At 52.0% G+C, this 22,137-nt stretch overlaps 4 protein-coding genes across 5 annotated transcripts; 1 reads left to right on the top strand and 3 right to left on the bottom strand.

Moving 5' to 3' along the window:
* Positions 1 to 851: 851 nt before the first annotated feature.
* Positions 852 to 10,159, bottom strand: LOC128268604 (activated Cdc42 kinase Ack). Its single transcript, XM_053005736.1, has 6 exons — positions 10,108 to 10,159; positions 3,910 to 5,062; positions 3,648 to 3,821; positions 3,406 to 3,572; positions 1,236 to 3,321; positions 852 to 1,161 (listed from the first exon to the last, which is right to left on the bottom strand). Exons 2-6 carry the CDS (start codon positions 5,049 to 5,051, stop codon positions 1,068 to 1,070), a joined length of 3,663 nt encoding a protein of 1,220 aa, XP_052861696.1. The 5' UTR covers positions 5,052 to 5,062; positions 10,108 to 10,159; the 3' UTR covers positions 852 to 1,067.
* Positions 10,160 to 11,609: 1,450 nt separating this feature from the next.
* On the bottom strand, positions 11,610 to 12,614 carry LOC128278444 (pineapple eye protein-like). The gene is made up of 2 exons (XM_053017172.1): positions 12,417 to 12,614; positions 11,610 to 12,353 (listed from the first exon to the last, which is right to left on the bottom strand). The coding sequence occupies exons 1-2, from the start codon at positions 12,612 to 12,614 to the stop codon at positions 11,610 to 11,612; spliced, it is 942 nt and encodes a 313-aa protein (XP_052873132.1).
* A 544-nt stretch (positions 12,615 to 13,158) lies between these two features.
* On the top strand, positions 13,159 to 16,245 carry LOC128278442 (inner centromere protein). The gene is made up of 4 exons (XM_053017171.1): positions 13,159 to 13,260; positions 13,341 to 15,595; positions 15,668 to 15,978; positions 16,058 to 16,245. The coding sequence occupies exons 1-4, from the start codon at positions 13,180 to 13,182 to the stop codon at positions 16,243 to 16,245; spliced, it is 2,835 nt and encodes a 944-aa protein (XP_052873131.1). The 5' UTR covers positions 13,159 to 13,179.
* Positions 16,246 to 17,610: 1,365 nt separating this feature from the next.
* LOC128268606 (uncharacterized) lies at positions 17,611 to 21,133 on the bottom strand. Of its 2 annotated transcripts, none has more exons than XM_053005739.1 (3): positions 20,699 to 21,133; positions 19,629 to 20,599; positions 17,611 to 19,560 (listed from the first exon to the last, which is right to left on the bottom strand). In XM_053005739.1, exons 2-3 carry the CDS (start codon positions 20,230 to 20,232, stop codon positions 18,230 to 18,232), a joined length of 1,935 nt encoding a protein of 644 aa, XP_052861699.1. In that variant the 5' UTR covers positions 20,233 to 20,599; positions 20,699 to 21,133; the 3' UTR covers positions 17,611 to 18,229. The 2 variants fall into 2 exon arrangements, with proteins under 2 accessions (XP_052861699.1, XP_052861698.1); XM_053005738.1 differs by having other exon boundaries at positions 19,629 to 20,530.
* Positions 21,134 to 22,137: the final 1,004 nt, after the last annotated feature.

The raw sequence follows: 22,137 nt of genomic DNA, 5'->3' as shown, positions 1-22,137 counted from the left end.
AAACGTTTGGGTGTTCTCACACAAACGTTGAAAGATGAAATGATCGTTGAACTTTATTTTATTCTTTATTTTGCGACTCTCGTATTGCTTTCCAACGGATATTTTCAATGGTCGGTGGATAACCCCATAGCAGCGATGAGTCGCCAGTGGTTTCCCGGATGTTTCGCGCTGTGTCAGCAGGAAACATGGGCGTGTGGACTTTCAGGTACTGTTCACACATGGGTTTTGACTGTATCTTGGGGCCGCGGAACACTTTTATGTTCTTCACGTCATATAATAATAAAAGAAGATTAAACACCAACAAAATAACAGTACCTGAGGAACAGTATGCGATTTTATTCCATTTATTTCTATTTCACGTTGTCGCGCATTCGCCTCGGACAACCTCTCTTTCCGGCGCGAAATGACTAAACCGCCCTCAGCTGGACTTTGATAAAATAATTCACTTTAGTTGATTTTCACATAACATGTGCACAAACCTCAAACTATGCCATAGAAAACTATTGGCATTGGAGTGCGAACTAAAAAAAATATATATATTCGACACATCCAAGCAATAGAAATTAGTTTAACTGCTAAAAAGAAGATAGAGAGGATCGGTTTGTTAATGTGGTTGTAAATACCTTTCGTATGCTTGCAAAATATCTGAAACTTTAACAAAACACTACTTTAACGTAAGGTTATATGTACAGAAGTAGTATGAGACGGAAGAAACTCGTTTCGTGTGAGGATTCTAACATTTGCTTTCTCTCTTGTTCTCTCTCCCTCTCTCTTTCTCTCCCTCTCTCTTTCTCTCCCTCTCTCTTTCTCCCTCTCTCTTTCTCTCTCTCTCTTTCTCTCTCTTTCTTTCTCTTTCTCTCTCTTTCTCTATTGTGGAATTCGAGGGTTTACAGATCATGGGTTGCCGTGGCTACAAGGATTCTTGGATGAGGTTCTTCATTGTTCAAAGAGTAAAGCCTTTAAGCAGCTAGTAAGGAGCTGTTCGTTTCTGATTGTTCACAGAGCAACTTTTCGAAGCTCATTCGAGAATACGTTATATCGTTGAGCTGGTCCGATGTCGGATCACTTCAGATCTCCAGCAGTACCGAGGCGGCCAGCTGAATGCTCCATCCGGTTTTCTGGAGCGCCTCCTCACAGCGTGTCCGGGTTGCTAGACCGAGTCTGAAAGGGGCGCAAAACGAGAACAAGAAAAAAATGTGCCCTGGTTCACCGCTTTAGTCCGCCAGAATCCTTACCGAAGGAGCCGTTCAATTTTAAAGTGTCGCACCGCCAACGTGTGATCCCAGTTGACGGCTGCCAGCGAGTTGCGCGCTTCCTGTTCGTTCGCTTCATCGCCCAACTCCTGCATCAGGTTGGCCACCTGTTGATCCTGCTGGGCCAACCGTTCCAAGCGGCGCTGAATTTGCTGCGCCGACAGCGGTGCGGACGGGGCTGGCCGGATCGGGCGTAAGTCGAGATCGTTCGTTACCTCGTCGTAGATCGCCGGCACGAGCGGTTGCACCAGTTGCTGGTGGTGGTGGCTGACCACGTTGTTGTAAATCTGCTGCTGTGGCTGCATGGGAACCCGCTCGTAAAGAGATGCGGGAGTCGGAGCGACCACATCGTACAGTTCCGTCCCACCGCCGACCGGTTGATACGCGTCCAATGGCGGGCCAATGCTTCCGTTGTAGACGGAGTTGTAAATATTCGACGACCCTGAAAGACTCATCGTGGAGCCATAGTGTCGACCCGTATCCGTGACCGACGATGCTGCCGGCGGCGGTGAGAGAACCGTCGTAACGGGCCGGTTCGATAGGGCCACATAGCTGTGTGACTTTTGTGGGGACACGTGCTGCGTGCTGCCGTACAACATCTGTTCCGTCGACGAAGAGGTGACCGACTGTTGTGCGACGGCGGCAGCGCTCGCCGAATTGCGCTCCATCCAAAGCTGCTGCACGACGGAACTGGTGTCATTTGACGACGACGACGGCTGTTGGACGTTTTGTTTCTTTGGCGAAAGTGTGAGCTGTTGCTGCAACGAGGCGGCCAGTGCGAGCGAGTTGGCCTGGTTGGCATAGATTTGACTAATGGCCAGATGGTTGGCCGTGTCGTACTTCGAATGCGACACATCCTTGGCGCTGTTGCGGGCGGCGTACGCAGCCGAACTGTTCATGGCGCTACCACCGCCAACGGCCGCCTCGTTCTTGTAGATGTCCTTCTCCAGCTCGGCCAGAAAGGATTTATCGAGCTTCTTGGGTGCCATGACTGCGTTCAATTGCACCGCCGAACCACCGTATGGTGATATCAGCCCACCGTCAATCGCGCCGCTGGTGCTGCCACTCACATTCACCTCCAGAGACATTCCATTCAGAGGCTCAGCCGTTGGGGGGTCCGGGCTTCCCGGGTTGTTCAGCGTTGCCTGCATACTCGACGTCAACTCGTCCAGATCCGCCACTCGGCCGTAATTGACGTTAATATTCGACGTGGAAGCTCGCACGTTACCATAGACCGCCGGTTGTTGTGGCGGCAGAACGGTCGGAGCCAGCACACCGGGACTGCCGGCCAAGCCGACACTGGATTGCTGCTGCTGCTGCTCGATCGTTTGCTGCCGCTTGATGCTGGCCATCAGGTCGCGTGCACTGACCGTGCTCGAGGGACCACTTTCATAGTCCGACGTAACGATCGGTTCGTGCGGGGCGAACGGGTCCGGTTCCGAAACCACGCTCAGGTTGAGGCTACTCTCGTGGACGATTCCGTACGTGTTGCTATACTTTGGTGGCATCTGATACGGAGGAGGCTCTAGCTTTACCATAGCAACCGCCGCCGAGGCAACAGCGGATTGCTGCAGCGTGTACGAAGGCGTACCAAAGGAACTCATCGGTTGTTGTTGGTGGTGCTGGTGGTCCGGTGCGTAGTGCGGATCCTCGCCCTCGGTAGGCACTTCAATCGGTTCATCCAGTATGCTTGCCACCTGACGGTGGTTGGTGGTACTGAAGCCGCTCGCCTTCGCAGCACTCGAGTTCAGTGCACCATCACCGCCGCCGCCACCAGCCGTCGTCGTTGCTTCATCGTTCGGCGACGAAAGATCAATCAGTATGCCTTCGGTCGTGGCGCTGCTGCCGCCGGAAACCATTCCGTTCGGTTGCGGTGGACGCAGAGGACGATTTTTTGCATCCTTCAGCACTGGCGCTTGCTGGCCGTGGTGCTGCTTTTGGTGACTTTCATTCACCAGCTTGTTGTACGAGAATTGCTTCGATGCATTGCTTTTCCGTTCCTTTACGTACTGCTCCGACACGCACTTGCCACGCCGGTGTTCCGTGTTCACGATGTCCTTCGTTTTGGCTGAAAAACGTAAGGAAACATAGACATAGGTTAGTAGTTGTGTCGCGCGTTTCTGAAATACACCCAAAAGAGAAAGGGGCTTACTGCGTAGCTTCACTTCGCCGTCCATTTCCAGGCTACTGGGATTGCCCCAAGAGTTGCCGAACGGTGAACCATGGCCCGTGTGGCGGAAGGAATCGTGCAATGGACGGCTTATGGATGCTGCACTCCCGTTTCCGGTGGACGATTTTCGGGCGTCGACTGCAACATTTCTGCAAAACACAAAAAACAACCAATGCGATGCGTTACTACGACAAAAACCCCATTACGCCGGGGTAGTGTTTTACCTTGGAAACGTTCCGATGTCGAACGTCCGCTGACTCTGGCCCTTGATGAACTGCAGCTCGGGCCGACCGTCGATGATCACGATCGTATCGCCTTGCTGCACCGCCAAACGGTTTTCGGCATTAAAGCTCCCGATCGCTCGATAGATCGGTGGCGGAACACCGGTGAGGAATTCCCTGCGGAACGGACCAAAAAAAAACTCTCGTTACAGCTCGTTTCCTCGTTACTCTCGTCACTCATCGCGCGCACGCGCGGTTAGCCTACTTGATTGCGGCAAACGTTGGACGCTCCGACGGCGTCTTGTCCCAGCACTGGAGCATCAGTTGGTACACGTCCGGTGGACACGCGTCGGGATGGTGCAACCGTTCGCCCTCGCGGTCGATCTTGCGCAAAATCTGTGACCCGTTCAGCCCAATCCATGGATCTTCACCGAACGTGAACATCTCCCACAGGGTCACCGCAAACATCCACGTGTCGGACGCGTGGCTAAACTGTCGGTAGCGCAGCGACTCTGGAGCGCACCACGGGAACGGTACTTTCTTGTGCTCCGTCATCACGTAGCAGTCCTCCTGCTGGGGCAGTGCCCGCATCAGGCCGAAATCGCCGATCTTGATCTTGTTCCCCGTCGCCAGCAGTACGTTGCGGCAGGCCAGATCCCGGTGCAGGAACCGCTTGCTCTCCAGGTACGCCATACCGGTCGCAATCTGCACGGACCAGTTCCAAATCATCGGCAGTGGCGTGTGCTTGCACTGTTTGCGCAGCAGATCCAACAGCGACCCGTTCACCGCCAGCTCGGTCACCATCATCATCGGCTGCGACAGGACGACCCCGTGCAGGCGGATCAGATTGGGGTGGTTCATTGTGTGCATGGCTTGCACCTCCTTGAAAAAGTCCTCGATCACGCCGGGCTGCGCTAGTGTGTCCGCTTTGAGCACCTTCACCGCCACCGGTACGATGTGGTTCCCGGGTGCGTTCCATTCGCCCCGCCGGACCACCCCGAACGACCCATCGCCCAGCTTCACCGAGAGCGTAACATCTTTCTCGTGAATCAAACAGGTCAACGCTAGCGCGGACGGTTCCTCGTTCTGGCCAGCCCCGCCGCCGCCACTGCCGGAGCCGCCCGCCGTGTGGTGGTGTGCCTTCTTTTGCGGCTGCTGCTTTCCGCCTCCGATCAGCTTCGACAGAATGTTGCGCCGCCACTGCTGGGCTTTCCGCTTCTTGACCGCCTCCAGTAACCGCCGGATGCCCGGTTTACCGAGCCCGATCTTTTCCAGATCGTCCACGTGCACGTAGTCGAAGTGAGCCAACCGCGTCACCTGCAGCTCGTCCCGTATCCGCACCAGAAACTGCTCCAACTGCACATCGGCCAGCAGCTCTTCCAACCAGGCACTGTCGGGATCGGCCATTGTGCGTTCGCCTAAAGGTGGACGAGAACGAAGGTAGTCGAAATTAAACCGGGCTCCAGGACGCAGAAGTAGGAGGAAAACAACCCCCCGAACATCAGGCACCGAACATAGACGAGATGTGTCAAACCCTCGAGCAATCGGTGGCGGAAGTAGTCGCCGAAAAAAAAACCCCAAAGATGTTTACGCGAACGCGCCCATTTAAGCGATATGGTGCGTTCTCTCTTGGTTGGTTCCGTTTTACGACTCTACGACATCCGTTTTTCGCGGGAGGGGGACACCACGATAAGCGCCGCCAGCAACGCCGATGGAAACGCTAGTGCAAGAGCGGGTCACACGAAATCGTGCTGCAGTTTGACGAATCTTGAAAGTGCTGCTAAAGCTGAACGCGAAAGCGAATTTTTAATCGGTTCGCCTCTGTTTCCGCGTGGACTGGACCGAGTGTAAGTAGAGCGAACCCGATGGGTGATCCCGATTCCCGTGACCCCGCTCGATGGCTGATGATACGCTGTGTTTAGTTCTTATCGCCGGAACTAATCTTGAGACCGTTGTTTTGCCGGACCGACTTGTTAGTAAACGAAATTAAATAACGTGTGCCAACGGGCGCGCGGTCCATTTCAAGCCTTCCGATCGGTTGCAGCATCGTTTCTCTCGCAAGCCAAACACAAATGGCCTCTGCCAAAAATTGACCACAAAACCGTTTCTGCGCAACACACAACGTCGCTTGATTGCCTCAACAACGCCGCCGATCGCCGGGCGGCATCTAATAAATCAGTTTTTGTGGCTTTTTGGCCGTCTTTTCGTAAATACAACGTTGCAGCATAGAAACACACGCGCGCGCCCCGGCCTAGAGCGAAAGTTGACTCTCGAAAAGGGGTGAAATTGGTTCACCGTACCGTCCAAGGGATGTATAATGTCTTATTCGCAACGGATGGCTAATCACTGCTGGCGATAAGAATATTGGTGCCCTCCCAGGTAACGGAGCTCCATACAAAGTCGTTCGGCACTAATTGTATCGTCGGTTGGGGCGCAACCGGACAAGAGAAAGCAAATAATCATATTACAGACGAAAAAATCGTGTTACATTCCTTTTCGGGAGGGGTTGGTAACTGTACCACTCGATCGCCCGCGATCGAGAGGATCCGTCTGCCGGGCGGGCGAGCTCACGGGCAATAAAATCGGTGGTCCGTTCGCTCCGTTCGCCGCGCCCATTCGCGTTAACCTGATCGCGCGCGTACTAATTGAGCGGCAACATCTTCCCGGGCACACCCGGCACAGTCAGTCAGTGAAGCAAAACGCGTCAGAAAGTGAAAGATAAATATGGAAACAATAGATCGTGCCGAGTGCTGCACCGCGGGCACGCTCTCTACCCGCACCGCGCGCTACAGAGCGCACACAGTGCGCGCTAATTGGGAGTAATTGAACACGTTTATTATTCGCAACTCTTCTACTGTTTACGCGCGCCAACCGATCTTGTGGCGGCAACACGGGGAATGTGCAATAGGAAACATCCCCCGCGGGGCAATCACTTTCTTTCGCCCGGGGAATACAGAGAAGAATCTTTCGGTTCGGTGAAACGCGAGCACGAACTCGTGAACCTGGCACATCGTTTTTGCGCAGCATCTATTCTGTTCTGGCCCTGGAAGTGGTATTCCCGATTGACTAGAACATCGATCGATCAATCATCGGTCGATCGCCATTAGCGCCAACATCCGGCTGAATTGTGGCCTAGCTCGGCTTCGCCAACGGTTCTGTGTATGTTGTGATCTCGCGCATCGTCGCACGTAACACCTTTCATTTGACGCTACGGCTACACGGCAGGTTGTCATCTTAAACGTTCTCCTGCTCAAAGCGCGTAATAAAGACCGGTCTTTGCTCGAGGGCCGCACACAACCCTCACTCACACGGAAGTGCTACCAGAGATCATTAATGCACCGTGCACCGGCCCTGCACCGTTAGCGACCAACAGACCACGTGTGGATGTGATCGCACAACAAAAGGGCCACAGACTGTGTTGACGCAATAACCTGTCGCGTCATGCCGTTGGCGACACGATCGATAATTATTTCCACCATCATCAAGCGGACGGCGAACGAAGCGTGTCCTGTGTGGGCTCTTCCTTCTTGCGACGGAACGGAAGTCGGAAGGGCCACCGGGGCAGCCAGAAGCAATGAACGGGCTGTTTCGATGGGATGATGTTTATTCATCGTGATGATTGCACGACGGCGTCTTCGGCGATCTGCTTCCCGAAGGCGCGACGTGTGTGGAATATAAACTAAACAGATCGTCGATCGACTTGTCTTTCCCCACGCCTGATGCACTTTCTGGCCATCCGTGGTCACTCCGACCTCCGAAACGCCAGTCAAATCGAAAGGGGCAGCGCGGACCGCTTTGTATGCACAGTTGCAGCACTGGCGCGACTGTTTACTCTTTCGAAACCGATACACCGAGTGCTGGGCGAGATCACCTTATTTTGCCTAAAACGAAGGAAAAACTGTGAAGACTTGTGAAGTGTCAAGCGAATGGAACGAACGTTCTATTTATATTTATCTACCAGTTCGACTGGGCCTCGGCTAGCCGCGGGTGATTTCCCAGCGGCATTCGGGGGCTCGCTTCGAGAATTCTTCGCTTCGCGAGTTAGATCGGCTGGTGGCGGCAGCGCAAATGCAGCGCACGTTGATCCTGTGTGTGTGTCCAAATTTGGGGTGTGAAATTCCATGGGACCACATACATACACAACACCACGGGGCAGCACACGGGGTGCACGGCCAAGGCGAAAGTAGCACATTTTAAGGCGAAGATAAACGAGGGATCGAACGCCACCGTATAACATCTGAGAAGACGAGAAGCAAAGCAGACGTTCGGCTGCCTCGCAGGCAGCCAGGCGGCAGCGGACATAAATTTCTATCATTCCTCCCGAAATTTGCCATTAAATGGGAGCTCCGTTTTCCGGGAAAAAAATCACAGGCATCCAAGGAAAATCCCCATCCGAGCGGCGAACGAACGAGGTAAACAAAAGTATTCCAAAATATTACAAGCAGGAGCGCGCGGGAATGTTTCGAAATGTATTGCCGGCTGCGTGGGCCGTAATTGTTTAGATAGGACAGGGGCAAAGGTTTTTTTCTTCGGCGACCGCAATGTGCTGGAGATGCCAGCACCTTTCCAGTGGCGCGGCTAGAACGCAGCACCCTGGGGAAATATAAATGAACGTCGAGCAAATAACGTTGAGGTGTGTTTTGCAAACTTTATGACGTGCAAGGGGGGGGGTGGCGTGGTAAGAGCGCGTCCGAGAGCCCGCAGTCGAGGGCGTGAACCGTGAAATTTCCCTACTTATTTTTGTTCACCGCCCTGGCTTTTGCAATACAAGAAAATGGCTGCCCGTTAAAATGTTGGTCTTTTTTCCACAGCATACTCTGTAATGCTGCTTGAACAGAGCAACCTTTTGTAGGCAGATCAAAGCACTCTTCGGAGAAGACATCCGAGGTGGACAAGAGAGGCTGCTTTTATGCTTGCTTGTCGGGACATAATTAGAAACCCAAAATAATGTCACAAAACTGAGTAACGCGGTCGTTGTTTTTATTTATTTTACTTTCATAGTAAACATTTCAAGAGACTACATCATCATTTTGCTGATTTATGACCGTGGCAAGCAGTCATTTTGCGACCATGCGACGCATGGTTATCATCAAGTAACGATAGTACAACCGAACTCTGAAAACTGCCAAAAAGCACGTACAGTTCACGCAAATAACCCCTCTGACCCGCCAGCCAGCACAACCACCAGCAGTTGTTCCGGCCGGTGTGGAAGTGGCCGAAGGAAGCAGATAGTGCTGCTGGTCACAGTGTGTCTGCCGACGATCGTCCGGGGGCAACGGTTTCAAAAAGGGTTTGGATATTCCCATCGAGTTGTTCCCAGCACCGGCGTTTTCAGGCGTACGATGTCATGTAATAGTGCCGTCGTAACCGAATAAAGCACAGAATAAAGGACAAACGCACAGCCGAGCCGATTGAAACTGTATCACTTCCGGTGGCCAATGGAAACGTGGAACCAATTTCATCCCGTCTGCCATCTGCGGCAACGGAACAAACAACACCAGACCGGCACCACCGATATGGAAATTTGAACCCCTTTTCATCTGGTCCGGAATGGGCAAGGGTTGTTGTTGTAGGTCTTCGTCGAATCGTTGGGTGGCCCGCCGGAAGCAAGTAAGTTTGATTGCTGGCACATACGCTGCCGGATGCACTGCGCCTCATGCCAGACGGGTGGGGGCTGATGTTCCGCGATCGCGCGCCATTTTCTGTCACTGTTGACTCTGCGTTCTAAAGCGAGGTATTTACACCCCCTTTTCTAAGAACACGGGTAAAGATTTTAAATAATAAATTATCAGACACTCCCAAGGTACCGGACGGATGGAAATTATTTATTAAAAACCATTTTTAAAAACAACCGACACTCATTCGTAAAGGACGAACCAATGGACTGGGTAGGGTACGACACAACATTCTTTCCGTGTCTCTTGACCTAAATAGAAGAACCAGGAGGCATTTTGTTGCACCCCACCACCACCGGGCAGAAGTTCTTCGGGTTCTAAGCAAATAAAGCAATGCCAGAGAAATGCATGAAAAGTACATACAAAATACATTAAAGTGCTCGGAAAAACTTCCAATTCCTTCCGCGCCATACAACGTGATGAAGACCCCCCACGGCGTTGTGTGTCCACCAACGGCAGTCCCCCACACACGTTCGTTTATGTTTTGCAGAAAACGCGGTCAAGGAAAAACGCTCCACGAACGCTGACCCACAATGTGCGTCCTTCGCCCCATCGTTTCGGTCAACAAAATGGCAAACGAGCGGAAAGGGCGGTCCCGAGGCGGCGTCCGGGTTCTAATCTGCGCCTGTTGCTTTTCAGACTTTTCTCCACCGGCATGCAAACAAAGTTTAGGCGCTGCTCGTTTGGTGGCCAAATACTGTATTTTGCCGCGTACAGCCCTCCAGCCATCTGCGACAGCAGCAAAAAGGATTGTAAAGAAAAAGTGACAATCTTTCTTTCGCACAAACCTTGGCAGGATGAACCCGCTTCGCGCGAAGCAGCAGCGCAGCAGCTGTGCGTGTGTCTGCCCAGCGCTGGCCGGATCTTGGGCCAGCTTCGTCTTACGCACACCTCCACCGCCCCTCGAGCCGTCCGCTGGCTGCCGGCGGCTGGCTGTGTCGCGAGATGGTCTCCTTAAGGATGACGATGACGGGTGGTGGTGCTATCGGCTGGTTCCACTGTGTGCCTTCTTCGTCCGCCGGTTTTATTCCTTCCACTTCCTTCGCTGGCGCTTCGGGAGATTCGGGAGTCCTTTTTCCACTGCCGTTGGGTGGGCCAATTCGTTTTTGTGATCGAGAAACTTGTTTATCGGGTTTATCCTTCGGGCCCGCGCACACTACCACGGTAAAGCTTTCATATTTCGCTACACTTTCTGACAGCTCCACACAACACACTGCAAGCAAAGCAGGCTGAAGAACGATAAAAGTTGGCACGGAAAACTAATAGAAGAGATCTGCAAAACACATTAACCAACTCGCGCACACTGGCAACCTCGAGTTTTTGGTTGCAATAATTGTAGAAGTAATCACACACGCGCCACAATGGTAAACAAATCGTGCACCTCTCTATTGGCCAACCTTAACGATCATTGTGGCACACTTCACAGCACCATTGCGGCGGCAGCACGAAGGACGGCACTACCACTGAGCTGAATCATCTCTCAGTAGGCCGCTACTAGGCGAACTACTGCGTATGCTGTGGAACAACAGTGGAACGATGGCTCTTACACAACATAATACAAACTGGCACCACCTCTCGCTCGGTTGATTTGGATGCCAGTTTCTAGAAACTACTACTGCTCAAAATGGAACATGTCGCGCACGTAATCTCAATCGATTCGCAGTAACCGCCGCCGCGTCGTACACTCACAAAAGGAAAAACCACAAACGATGCGATCAGCGCGAACCACCGCCTCTTCCTTCGTCATTTCGTCTCGTCACATTCCCTTACGGATCTCTCGTTGGCCCACCGGATGACGCTATCTCGCGCTCATAGGTGAATACAATGCGGATCTAGCGTAAACCTTCGGTGAATCGTTCTTACCAAGTTCGCACTATTGATACGCTCGCAGCCGCCGTCACTGTTCTCGGCTGCTGCGTTAACCTTCACCACCGACGACAAAAGCCACGGAACACAGGCGCGATGTTCGATCTTCTCCGTTCATCTGCCCGTTCACTGGAAACGGACTCAACGCGCGCTGCGACTGTAGTGGTGTGGGTTTTGTTATATTTTGACGGGCCGTGCAGCTGTTGCTAGAAAAAGAAAAACAACAGCAGACCAAGGTTCGTATACCATCAAATCATTGTTTGCATTCACTTGCATTTATTTGTGGAAACTCTATTCGGAAAGATGATTAAATTCGAAGCAAAAAAACTGTTACATGTATAATTTTACTTCCAAAGGTATTCGAGATTTGACGAGGCGATTGACATAAAATGTTCACAATATTAAAATTATCCAACATTTCAGCCTACAATAATCTGATAAAAGTTTCGTCGAAACACAGCTCACAAACGTACTCCCTGGGATCCGCTAGCTCCGTGCAAGATTTGTGCATCAACATACCCCCGCACACTTTGCATCCGACCATGCTGGCTACCGACTTCTCATTGTACGTACCTCGTCTGGTGCACTCTTTGGCGGTGCATCGACGCTTGTGCAGATCCTTGAATGCCCCAGCTTCACGCTCCCAGGACGATTCTCGTTGCGGCACGAAGATTCCTTGCAACGCGGCGTCGTGCTTGTAGTTTTTATCAAAGCAGTTGGGGCATCGGAAATTGTACCCAGCGTTAAACGCAAAACGCTGCAGGCACTCGCGGTGAAACGTTCCGACCGGGCACTCTGCGCTACAGTTCGATACGACGATCGCGACCGGATTGTGTTCCGTGTCGGAGGGTGGCGCAAAGTCTTCGAAGCAAATGTTGCAATTTCGTCCCTCCATCGGGGGCAGCTCAAACTCCTCGGGCAAGTGCTCGTGGCAGTACGAATCGTACTGTCCGGTAAACTCGGTGACGCAGTAATTATTGTAGCCGCAACTGTAGTGATACCACTTATCGCACCCGTCTTGCTTGCACTGTATCGATGCCGATAGCCGGTTGCAGTACACGCATCGCTTGCTGCGAAACTTTGGTATGGCATCGAGAATATCGCGTAGCAAAAATCCAAATATTCCGGCAGTGTCACTGCCGCACTGAGGGATCAGGGTGCCGGAAAGCTGTGGACAAAGCGGGTGAACTGATGAGCCTGTTTTCAGTAGCCAAACCGTGCGTGCACTTACCAAACAGAAGTAGTGGCAAGCGAGTGTCCTGCCGGTTTTCCATTTCTTCACAACCAACTCACCATACCGCACGGGGTCCCAATCGTTGAGCAGGCATATATCGCAAAGCCGAGAGCTAGGGGCTTTTAAGACGTCCACCTTAAACTTTGGATCGGTAGCAAAGCTTACGTTGCCACAGGATTTCGTAGAGTGATCCATGAGGGCTGATAAATGCGGCACGCGTTATCGGCTTCAGTGTGCTTCTCCCATCGGTGCAACGGACCAGTCGTCGGTAGTGTGCCGTTTGCTATGTTTACTATGTTTGAATTGTCAAAATACCCTAGCAAGCGGGAAAATAAACCACGAACGTTCAGCATTATGACGAAATGAAACCTACGCCAAAAAGAGCAAACGCGCAATAATACAGTTAAATAAATTCGTAGAGAATTTATCCAAACCATTAACTCCCGTTTACAGTGCACCAGTTGGTCAAAATAGATCAAAAATACCACCCAAAAGCAAAGGCCTTTCTGTGAGCACCTTGGTTGTCATCGCGGGGACCGTTCGTTCAAAAATCACGAAAAGCCTTTTCGAGCTCGGGACGCAGTGCACCGAGCAAACCGTCTGTTCAATTCAAAGCAACGCGCTCGCGCTCTCTGCCATCGAACGGCTGTTTGCATCCATTGTGGCCGCTGGCATTTTCCGTGCATCCAAGCAATTATCTCGCCAAAAGTGGAGTGTGCAAAGTGCGGTCGGTTCAGACTGCAGATAAAAAACAGAAAACATGGAGGAACTGTTGGAAATGTTTAACTCCTTCATCGGAGAGGCACTCGAACGTGAAGCGTTGCTGAGGACGGAATTCAAGGTACGCTGCTCGGTGTTGTGGCACGCGAAAAAGGGGAAGGTATTTATTTCCGTTCAACTTGTTCACCGCCTATTTTGCAGGAGTTCGAAGGCAAGATTAACGAATGTGTCCTGCAAGCAAACGAACGCGGCACTCCGGTGCAGAACAAAAAACGCCCAAAGCGGCAACCATCAATTTCGGAAAGCGACGAAAGCCGAGACGAATCGCGGGTGGTTGGGGCCGCTGGCCGATCATCCGCCCGGCCACTGCACATCGAGGAGGAACCGGGAATGGGTGAGGCCTCGCTAATGCCACCGCCGGCTGCACGCGGTGATGTGGTCGAGAAAGCAGTGCGCCCATCGCGAACCGCCCGGCTGAAGGCACAGGAAAGGCTGAAAGAACCGAGTCTGAACGAAAAGCTTCGAAACACTAACGGGGTGGTGGTGAAGGTCGAACGCCCTTCCACTGTGGCAAACAATTCGATGGCCCCGGTGTCGCGCGACACGGAACAAAGCCCCGGTCAGCACCAGTTCACCGATATGGAAGTCGAGAATGATGCCAACCAAGCGAACCGCATCTCGAATGGGGACGAAGGATTTGCCAGCACGAACGAATCGGCTCCAAAGCCGGCTGTGGCCAAGCAAGAAACCGCCCGTGTATCGGCGCAACGTGATGCATCGTTATTAGTTATTCCGCAACCTATTCCGAAGGTTGAACTCGTTTCCGACGAAGAAATGCCACCGCCAAAGATGCCACCACCGAAAGTGCCTGTGCCGAAGACACGAACGAAGAAAAAAGCGATCGTGACGGTTGAGAAGGAACCCAAGGATGTCTCCGGATCCAGCTCCGCCGTTTCTTCGGCCGAATCATCTCTCTCTGGTACCGATACCTCCAGCACGACCAGCAAGAACGATACGGCAGCCCCTCGCCGGGGTCGCCCACGAGGGACAGCGCCGAAGAAGAATGCCATAAGCGTCCCGAACGATCCAACGGTTACGCTTGAGCCGATTCGCGTAAAAACCGAAAAACTGTCCATAGTCGAACCAGAAATTGAGGCACCAAAGCCAGTAACAGCCACAGCATCAAACAAGGAACCGCCGAGGGTATCTGATAAGTCCGAATACGAGGACGCTGTGGGGGACAACTCTCAAGCATGTGCAGCGCCCAGCATGCTGCCGTTGAGAGTTGTGCTGGAGAGGATGCCGGTGGCCGATACACCGCCACAACGGGTGACGCCCGATCACAATGGAACGTTTGCCGTAGAGAACAGCACCTTTACGGTGAACTTGCCCACAGTCGGTGGCTCACCGGAGGCTGCGAATGGTGCCGGTAGCGGACTCTGTTCCGACACGTTTTGCATTTCCGCCCAAGACGAACGACCGGGTGTGGCCGACGGAACGTTCGTGGTCGAGAAGAACGCTTCACATTCCGCCAGGGCGGCTCGTGCCGGGACCAAGTCCGGGGGCAGCGCCAAAGCCAATGCCAGTATCATGACGGAGGATGATTCGGTGGTCGAAAACTCGCCCATTCAAGCGGCTCCCGCAGTGCCGGTGAAGCAACCCACTCCGAAGACTCGGGAAGTGGCACCGGTCGGAAAATCGAAGAAACCTTCCGCCGCAGCTGTGCTGAAGAAATCCGCCAGCAGCAATGCTATTTCGCAGAAGCAGAAGGAACTGTTTAATCCCTGTATTCAGAGTCCCATCAAGAGCCGCATCGAAGCGTTTGAGAAGTGTGTGTACGCGAAGGCAAGCGGCACTCCGCAGGCACAGACGATGGGCCGGGTGCAGAAAACGATCAGCACACCGTCACTGACGGGCATCCCGGCAGAAGTGTACGGTACGATCCGTTCGGCACACGCCAAACCTCTGGGAAGCGGAACCGTTTCGACGCCCATTCCGTCCGCGGTCCCGATCGTGAAGGCAGCGTCCGCCTCGAAGATGTCCCAAATGCAGCGCAAAGCACTGCAACAGCCGACGACCGGTGGCGCCGGGGGCAGCCACAGCCTTTCCCGCGAACCAAGCTGGGACCGCGCGACCAACGGAACACTGTCTGCGGCCTCCTCCACCTCGTCGCTGCTGGACGAGAAGAAGAAAAAGCGCGAAGAGAAGCAGCGAGTCGCCACCCAGCAGCGTGAAGCGATGGAACGCGAGAAACGCGAGCACGCCGAACGGCTACTGCGCGAAAAGGAGGAAAAGCATCGCAAATTGCTGCAGGAAAAGCAGGAAAAGATCCGCAGTGAGGCCGCGAAGAAGGCCCGCAAGCTGGAGGAATTTGAAAAGCGCCGCCTGCTGGAGGAACAACGAGCGCTGGCCGATCAGAAACGCGACGAGCTGGCCAAGCAGCTCGAGCAGCAACGGTAAGTGGACGATCGAGTGAGTGATCGGTAGACGATCGGGTCTCAATTTACCGCCATCCCTTTCCGCTCTAGCATTGACCGCGAGCTCCTGGAGGCGGTGAAGCAGAGCCAGATGAAGGAAAACCACGAGATGAAGCTGCAGAAGCAGATGTACCAGCAGAAGCTACGGCAACAGCAGCAGCAAAGCTACATGCTACAGCAGCAGCAGCTGGCAGCGACGGCGGCCGCGGCCGCAGCGAAAAAGAAAGCCACCGGAGGAGCCGGACGCATCAAGATGTTTACGTTCGAAATGATCGAAACGGACGATTCGACGGATGAAGACGAGCCGACTGATGCGACCAAGAAGAGCAAACGTCCACCAGTGCCCAGCTGGTGCCAGAAAAGTAAGACCCAAAGAAGCACAGAGTCGATGAGGACGAGGCCAATTCTCACACACGTGCTTTCCATGCTTTTTTTTTGCAGCTGAAGACTACCGGAAGGCCCTCTCGGTCCAGTCGATGGTGGAACCGAAAGTGGTCGATAGGCTGTTCTCCGTGCGACCGACGACGCCCGATCTGCGGATACTGTTCCCCGAGATTGATGCGCACAAGCTGAAACGAAACTCCAGTGCGATCTGGCGTACGCCACCGCGCTACTCGCAGCTTCCGTAGAAAAGCTCCATGGCGGCCCCGCAACAAACATACATTCTATTATTTAGGCGCATCGTACTTCGCGTGCCCCTGTCTTTTACGTTAACTGTACGAGTAGTTTGCCGAGATCAAGGAGTAACGTTTCCCATGGCCTACAGACACCGGGGTGTGTGTCTGTGGTTGGTTAAAACCGAATGCACGATGCCGTGGTCGCATTTGGTGATTTGTTTTTAAATTTATGCTAAAAATATAAAGTAATTACCGGCAGAATGATCGCAACGGGAAGCGGATTGAAGGCGTATCGTACTCTCGGGCGTTTCACGATAAGCATGGATCGAGATAATAAATAAATTCGTTGTAATTCGCTAACTAGTACTACGGAAAGTGTTGCACGTAAAATGGGTTTGGTTTATTGTTACGCTTTCTAGGTGTTTACACCGGACCGCGGGTTTTGAAGCGGCGTTGGAATGTAGCGAAGATCATTCGCAATCATTAGTCATTGCAAAACTAATGGAGTCATCGGTTGCGTTGCCTTGTAGTACTAAATGATACAACTTTGGTTCCGTGGTCCGACCCTGGGTTTAATCGGTGTATTTGCAAGCTTGCAGCTCTACCTCGTGTGTAGCGGTAGTGGCCGCATTGGTATTAGGAAGTTGGGAAAGCTTTCTGGGCCCCGTCTGCAACCCGTTTGTGTCGGTTATCATACGATATGGTTTGCTACCTCGTCTTCCGCTTAGAACTTTCTACACCGATAACTTTGCTATGTTGGCCATTGGAGACCATTTTGTCTAATACTACTAATTGTTTGCTTTATTGTTGAATAACTGACGGCTTGGCCGTATTTATCTGCACAGCTCTCCGTGTACGCTCCACTCTAGCGCACGAAACATTGGTTTTGGTGTTTGTATCGTGTTGTTAGTGTTTTTTAAATGGGTGTTTTGTTTTCTGTTGTTAGTCTTTGCTAGTTTCGTTTTTGTTTTGTTAGTTTTTACTACGCACGCTCACACCAACAACGCTTTACTCTAACGCTGTTATAAAAATCTACAAAGCTTGCAGTTTCTAGTTCGGTACACTTATTTTGCCAGTACTAGACTCACTCGAACGATCTCCGTTGCTGTATAAATATTGCATTCTACGCTATAATTTGTTCTTAAATTCTTCCAATCTATCATTTCAAATTGTATATCAAATTTTGTAAGAGTTTGATTCATTTTGTGTACTGTTTGTTCACTTGTATGGCGTATAAATTGTGTGTTTCGTGTTTGTTTCGAAAAGCAGGGAAAGTTTCAAAAGAATACAAAATAAAGATCCATCAAGTGTCTGTACACACACACACACACACACAAGAAGGTACTGCTGCTTCGTTACAAAGATCAGGTATTCGTTTCCAAAGGGCCACAAAAACGTAAATGGAGTAAAAGGTACTTCTGTGAAGAGCCCAGAAAAGACTAGAAAGGTCGACGGAAGCACCGTGTTTCGATTAAGGGTTGGTTGTGTGTTGTGTGCCATGTATCGGTGTGCGTGTTCGGTCACAATAGTAGAGTTCCTAGTAAGCTTCGTAGCACAACAGCGGGTTAAGTATAATGTATGGTCTCGGTTTGTCGTTATTTTTAAACTCGAATGTATATGTATGTTTCTACTGCTCGCTCTACTGGAGGCTAGTAAAGATGATATGTTTTAGTTACGGTTCATAGGGTCGCAGTTCTGCGTGGTTGTTATTGCTAATGTTTTGTAGTTGATCCATTTCTGCACTACCGACCATCCTCTGGTTCTACTTTTTACGGTCTACAAAAGCGGACATGATTGATTTAGATTTGCCTATACCCTCTCTCTCTCTCTTTGTTGATCACTCAATTCTAACGATGTTTAGAAAATCTCTGCTTAGCCTTTACCTTTAACAACTTTCACTAATAATTTTCACTCATGATATGTGTGTGTTTGTTTGTTAATCTGTATCTTATTTGGTTGTTTCTTGCTCATCACTTGATCACGTACTGCTTTCGGATCACTTTCCTTCACAAGCCGCTAAAATTTCCTGCTTTAGCCGATCGAACAGAAGTTGTTGCGTACCGGTTGCATCCCCCGGATCGTCCGATTCTGCTCCGCTGCGTTCAGCTGCGCCTTGTTTAAGCATAGACAGAATGTCCGGATTGCAGCGAATGGCTTTCGTTAGTTGCGTGCACTGGTTGGCGGACAGATCGAGTACGACGCGCACCAAGCGATCACGCTGTCGGTCGCACTCGGAAATACCGAAATCATCATCCGCTGCTTCCGCCGTCCGATCGCTGCTGGGCGGAAAGGGTCGTTTCAACGCAAACACCATGTACGCCACCGTAACGCCCATCCAGAGGCCGCGCCCCACACAAAGCCCTTCGGTTGGGGATAGTTTGAACGTGGTGGCCGCCGCGGGGGACTTGTTGTTCAACGATTTTTCACATTCCCTCACGAAGGAGTATGTTTGGAGCAGCATCTGCATGAGCGTAGCGGCCGAGAGGCCTTCCCGCTCGGCTTCGTCATCCAACAGGCGTACCAGCGCAGCTAGCCGCCCATCCGCACCGTTCTCGCCGTCGATGACCAGATCGCGAACCTCCTCGAACAGCTGGCGGTCGGCCGGCGTACACAGCCCGTGGAGAAAGTCGAACAACCGCTCCACTTCCGGCGGATCGAGTGCCAACAGCGACCGGATGGTGAACCGCAACCCATCGATCCGTATCGCACCGGGATCGTCGGGGTCGGACGCGATCAGCTCGTTGTTCGCGAGCGAATGTTTCACGATTCGCAGACCGATATCGATCGCGCGCGAATCATTGTTAAAGTACTCGCTGAAGTGGTCTTCGAAGCCGAACAGTTTCAGCGCCACGATCGCGTTGTTCTTCATCATCAGCTCCGCCTGCCGTATGCTGATGATCGTTTTCGTCCAGAAGCAGATGGAGGCGGCGTGCGCCAACCGCGTTTCGATCGATGCGTTGTAAAAGTTGGAATGCATCGCCGACAGCGTATCGCAGATCACGAGATCGCTGATAATGTTGCCGGTTTCGTTGATAAAGTTGCACACCTTGAATCCGGTCGCAATACTGTGGCTGGTGGAGGCGACCCCCGACAGGGCGGAAATGTGTGGCATCGTACCGAACGTGAGCACGTGCGCCGTCAGGCTCAGCCAGGCCGTGCGCGATTCCGAGTCAAGGAATGGGTTCAACGATTCCTGGTGGGCGCTCTTATCGCGCAGCACATCGATCGAACGGCCCGTCGCGTACAGTGCCGATCCGATGCTGGCCGCTACGAATGGTGTTGCGAGTCCACCCGACAGAAAGATCGCACCCGTGGCTCCGGCAACACCTGGCGAAGGAAGAAAATTAGCTAAATCACCACGAACCATTGGGAAAGTCCGTTCCCGCGGTACGCACCAATAATGCCCGTCGCAATATCGAGGGCCTTCAAGTAGTACGCTTTCCAGGCGGGCGTTTGGCAGATACCGTACAGGGCGGTTTTCTTCTCGCCGGCCACCAAACGGCCCTCCAACGGGTACATCATTTCCGCCGACGGGAACTTGTTGTTGCGCAGAAAATCGCGGAAGCTCTCGTAAACCCGGCCGTACGAATCGACGAACTTGGGCTCGGTCGATTGCAGATCCCCAAATTGATACCGAAACAGTGCCACCTCGTACAGCTTGCCCTCGGCGTATAGTTCGATCGGCAGGATCGTCAGGTGGCAGGGTTCCTTCGCCACCACGCTGCCCTGACCGTACATCTGCTGCGTCAGCTTGTCGATCGTCTTGCGGGACTCGGCATCGTAGAAGCACAGCTCCTCCATGTACTCCAGCTGCAGTTCCTCGTCCGTCCACGTGTTCGGATCTTTCATGGCCAGATTGAGCGCATAACCGAGCGTGTTTTGCAGTGGCGCACCGATCAGCATTTGCGGTTCATCACCGCGGCACGCACCGCCACGGTTGAGAAACTTTTTCATGTTCTCGGTCGCCCGCTCGATCCATTCCTCTGCAGGAACATCCATGTTTGCAGCTGCCCCGCCCCCGGGTGGCCCTGGTTGCCCGTAATTAGTAAAACTATCTGACTAAACGCAACAATCGCACGCACCTTGCGTTTTACTGGCGCAAGCGTGCTTCTCTCATCAAAGGTGCTAGTAATTGACACGGGTTCCTTGTCACCGAGAGTGGATCCTCTCCTCGTTAAGCTTTACGGGACCGTAACAGAGTGACGCAACTATACGCGGCGTCCAGTTTGTAGTAAAAGATTTATCATTGCACTTTAACGCTAATAGATTACCACGATCGTCACGTTCGTTTGGTGAGCTGTAAGGTGATAAACGGAAGTGTTTTATTGACGGTCACACGGCGCACCATCGTCGTTGTTCTCCCCCGCTGGTGGGGGAGGAGAAAATCAATAAATTATTTCGGGCCGTTACTGAGATTATGCATGGTGACCCCGAGCCCTGAAACAAGCGTGCCAGCGCTACTTACACGATGTTAGCGGGCGATTTGGGACGCAGTTCACGAAGCTTCGGCACGGTGCACTATGATCACAGCCATTTTAGTGGAACGAAAGCGAAAAGTGTTGCTGGTGTGCAGCTCCAATCAGTGTGTTTGTGGCAAGATGATTAATCAGTAGAAAGGTAAGCACAATCTGCACTATCGAACTAAAATCATGAAGGAAAATCGAATCCTAAACCAACGGAAGGGCAATCTGTCCCGTTTTTCGTTGCAATGCACTCGAACCCCACACACACACACGCACACGTCCCTTTAACAGTGAACAAAGAGGATTGCAAACGGAAGAGGATACACAACGGAAACTGAGCCGCAAAACAATCGATGAATCAAACGTAAAACTTTGTAATCGCCAATGGAAGAAAAGTGTTTTTTCCTCGCAACCGCGCCTCGAAGAAACGGAACCACTGTGCGGGGCTAAGGGGTTACAACAATGTGCAAGAACCCCCCAAACGCCATTGTGTGGATGCAATCAAAACACACGCATCGCAGCAAGCAAAACAGCTGACGGCCGCAGGGTTGTGTTGCGGCAGGACATTTGACGTTGTGTTTTGCATAAATATTCGACCAAACAAAATCAAAACTTTTTAGCTTTACTTTACCGTCTATAACACCGGCCATATTCGGCCTCTGAATATTCTCAATCAAAGTCGGCCGCAAAAAGTTGGAGAAAGTTTTGCATATTTAATCGATATCACTTCTCTCAACCACTTACGGTCAGTTATTTTTAAAAAGAGTTCGAAAACAAAACAGGTTTGCTTTGAAACTTAATAATAAACGGCCTCTGAATATTCTCAATCAAAGTCGGCCGCAAAAAAGTAAAAGCCCAATAGCCGAGAGTGAACGTTGTTATCATAGTACCATTTTCACCGGGCGCTTGTAAATGAACGGAACGAGGCAAATTCCGGGGTCCGACCGTAGCAAAACAATGCACAACTACACAGTACCTCGGCACCGGCGGTCGTCTTCTGTAGTGGTGCCACAATTGACTAGCGGCGCACAGAAAATTGAGTTGTGGCCCGCGAGAGAGTGCGTTTTCTGCTGTGTATATTGTCAATTGTGTCCCGACGTGCACATCTGGTTGCGGTGCGGGCGTCTTTTGGTATTTTCGTGAATCCGAACAAGTCTCCGGTACAGGATTGCCCACACGAGAGGGGCCTGCGAGCGAGTGAAAGAGAGCGACAGAGCGAGGGCAGCTGCGAGTTCCTTTGCGTGAGTGGCGATTCTGTACGGCTTCGCGCGTTCAGAATTAAGAAAGAATGTTCAGAGAAATCCGAGCGAATCGAGCAGCAATTTCAACGCAGTGAATCTTTTGCTCTGAATCTTACTGCGCTACGATTTGTTACTAGTTTTGCGGGATGCGTATGCGTTTTATTGGTCGCAGTAGTGAGGATCAACTTGTGCACTTTCGC

The sequence above is a fragment of the Anopheles cruzii genome, chromosome 2 (assembly GCF_943734635.1).
Source record: "Anopheles cruzii chromosome 2, idAnoCruzAS_RS32_06, whole genome shotgun sequence".
NCBI classification, from domain to species: Eukaryota; Metazoa; Arthropoda; class Insecta; order Diptera; family Culicidae; genus Anopheles; species Anopheles cruzii.
The sequence above is the reverse complement of the archived record's forward strand: the minus strand, read 5'-3'. Positions and strand labels throughout refer to the sequence as shown.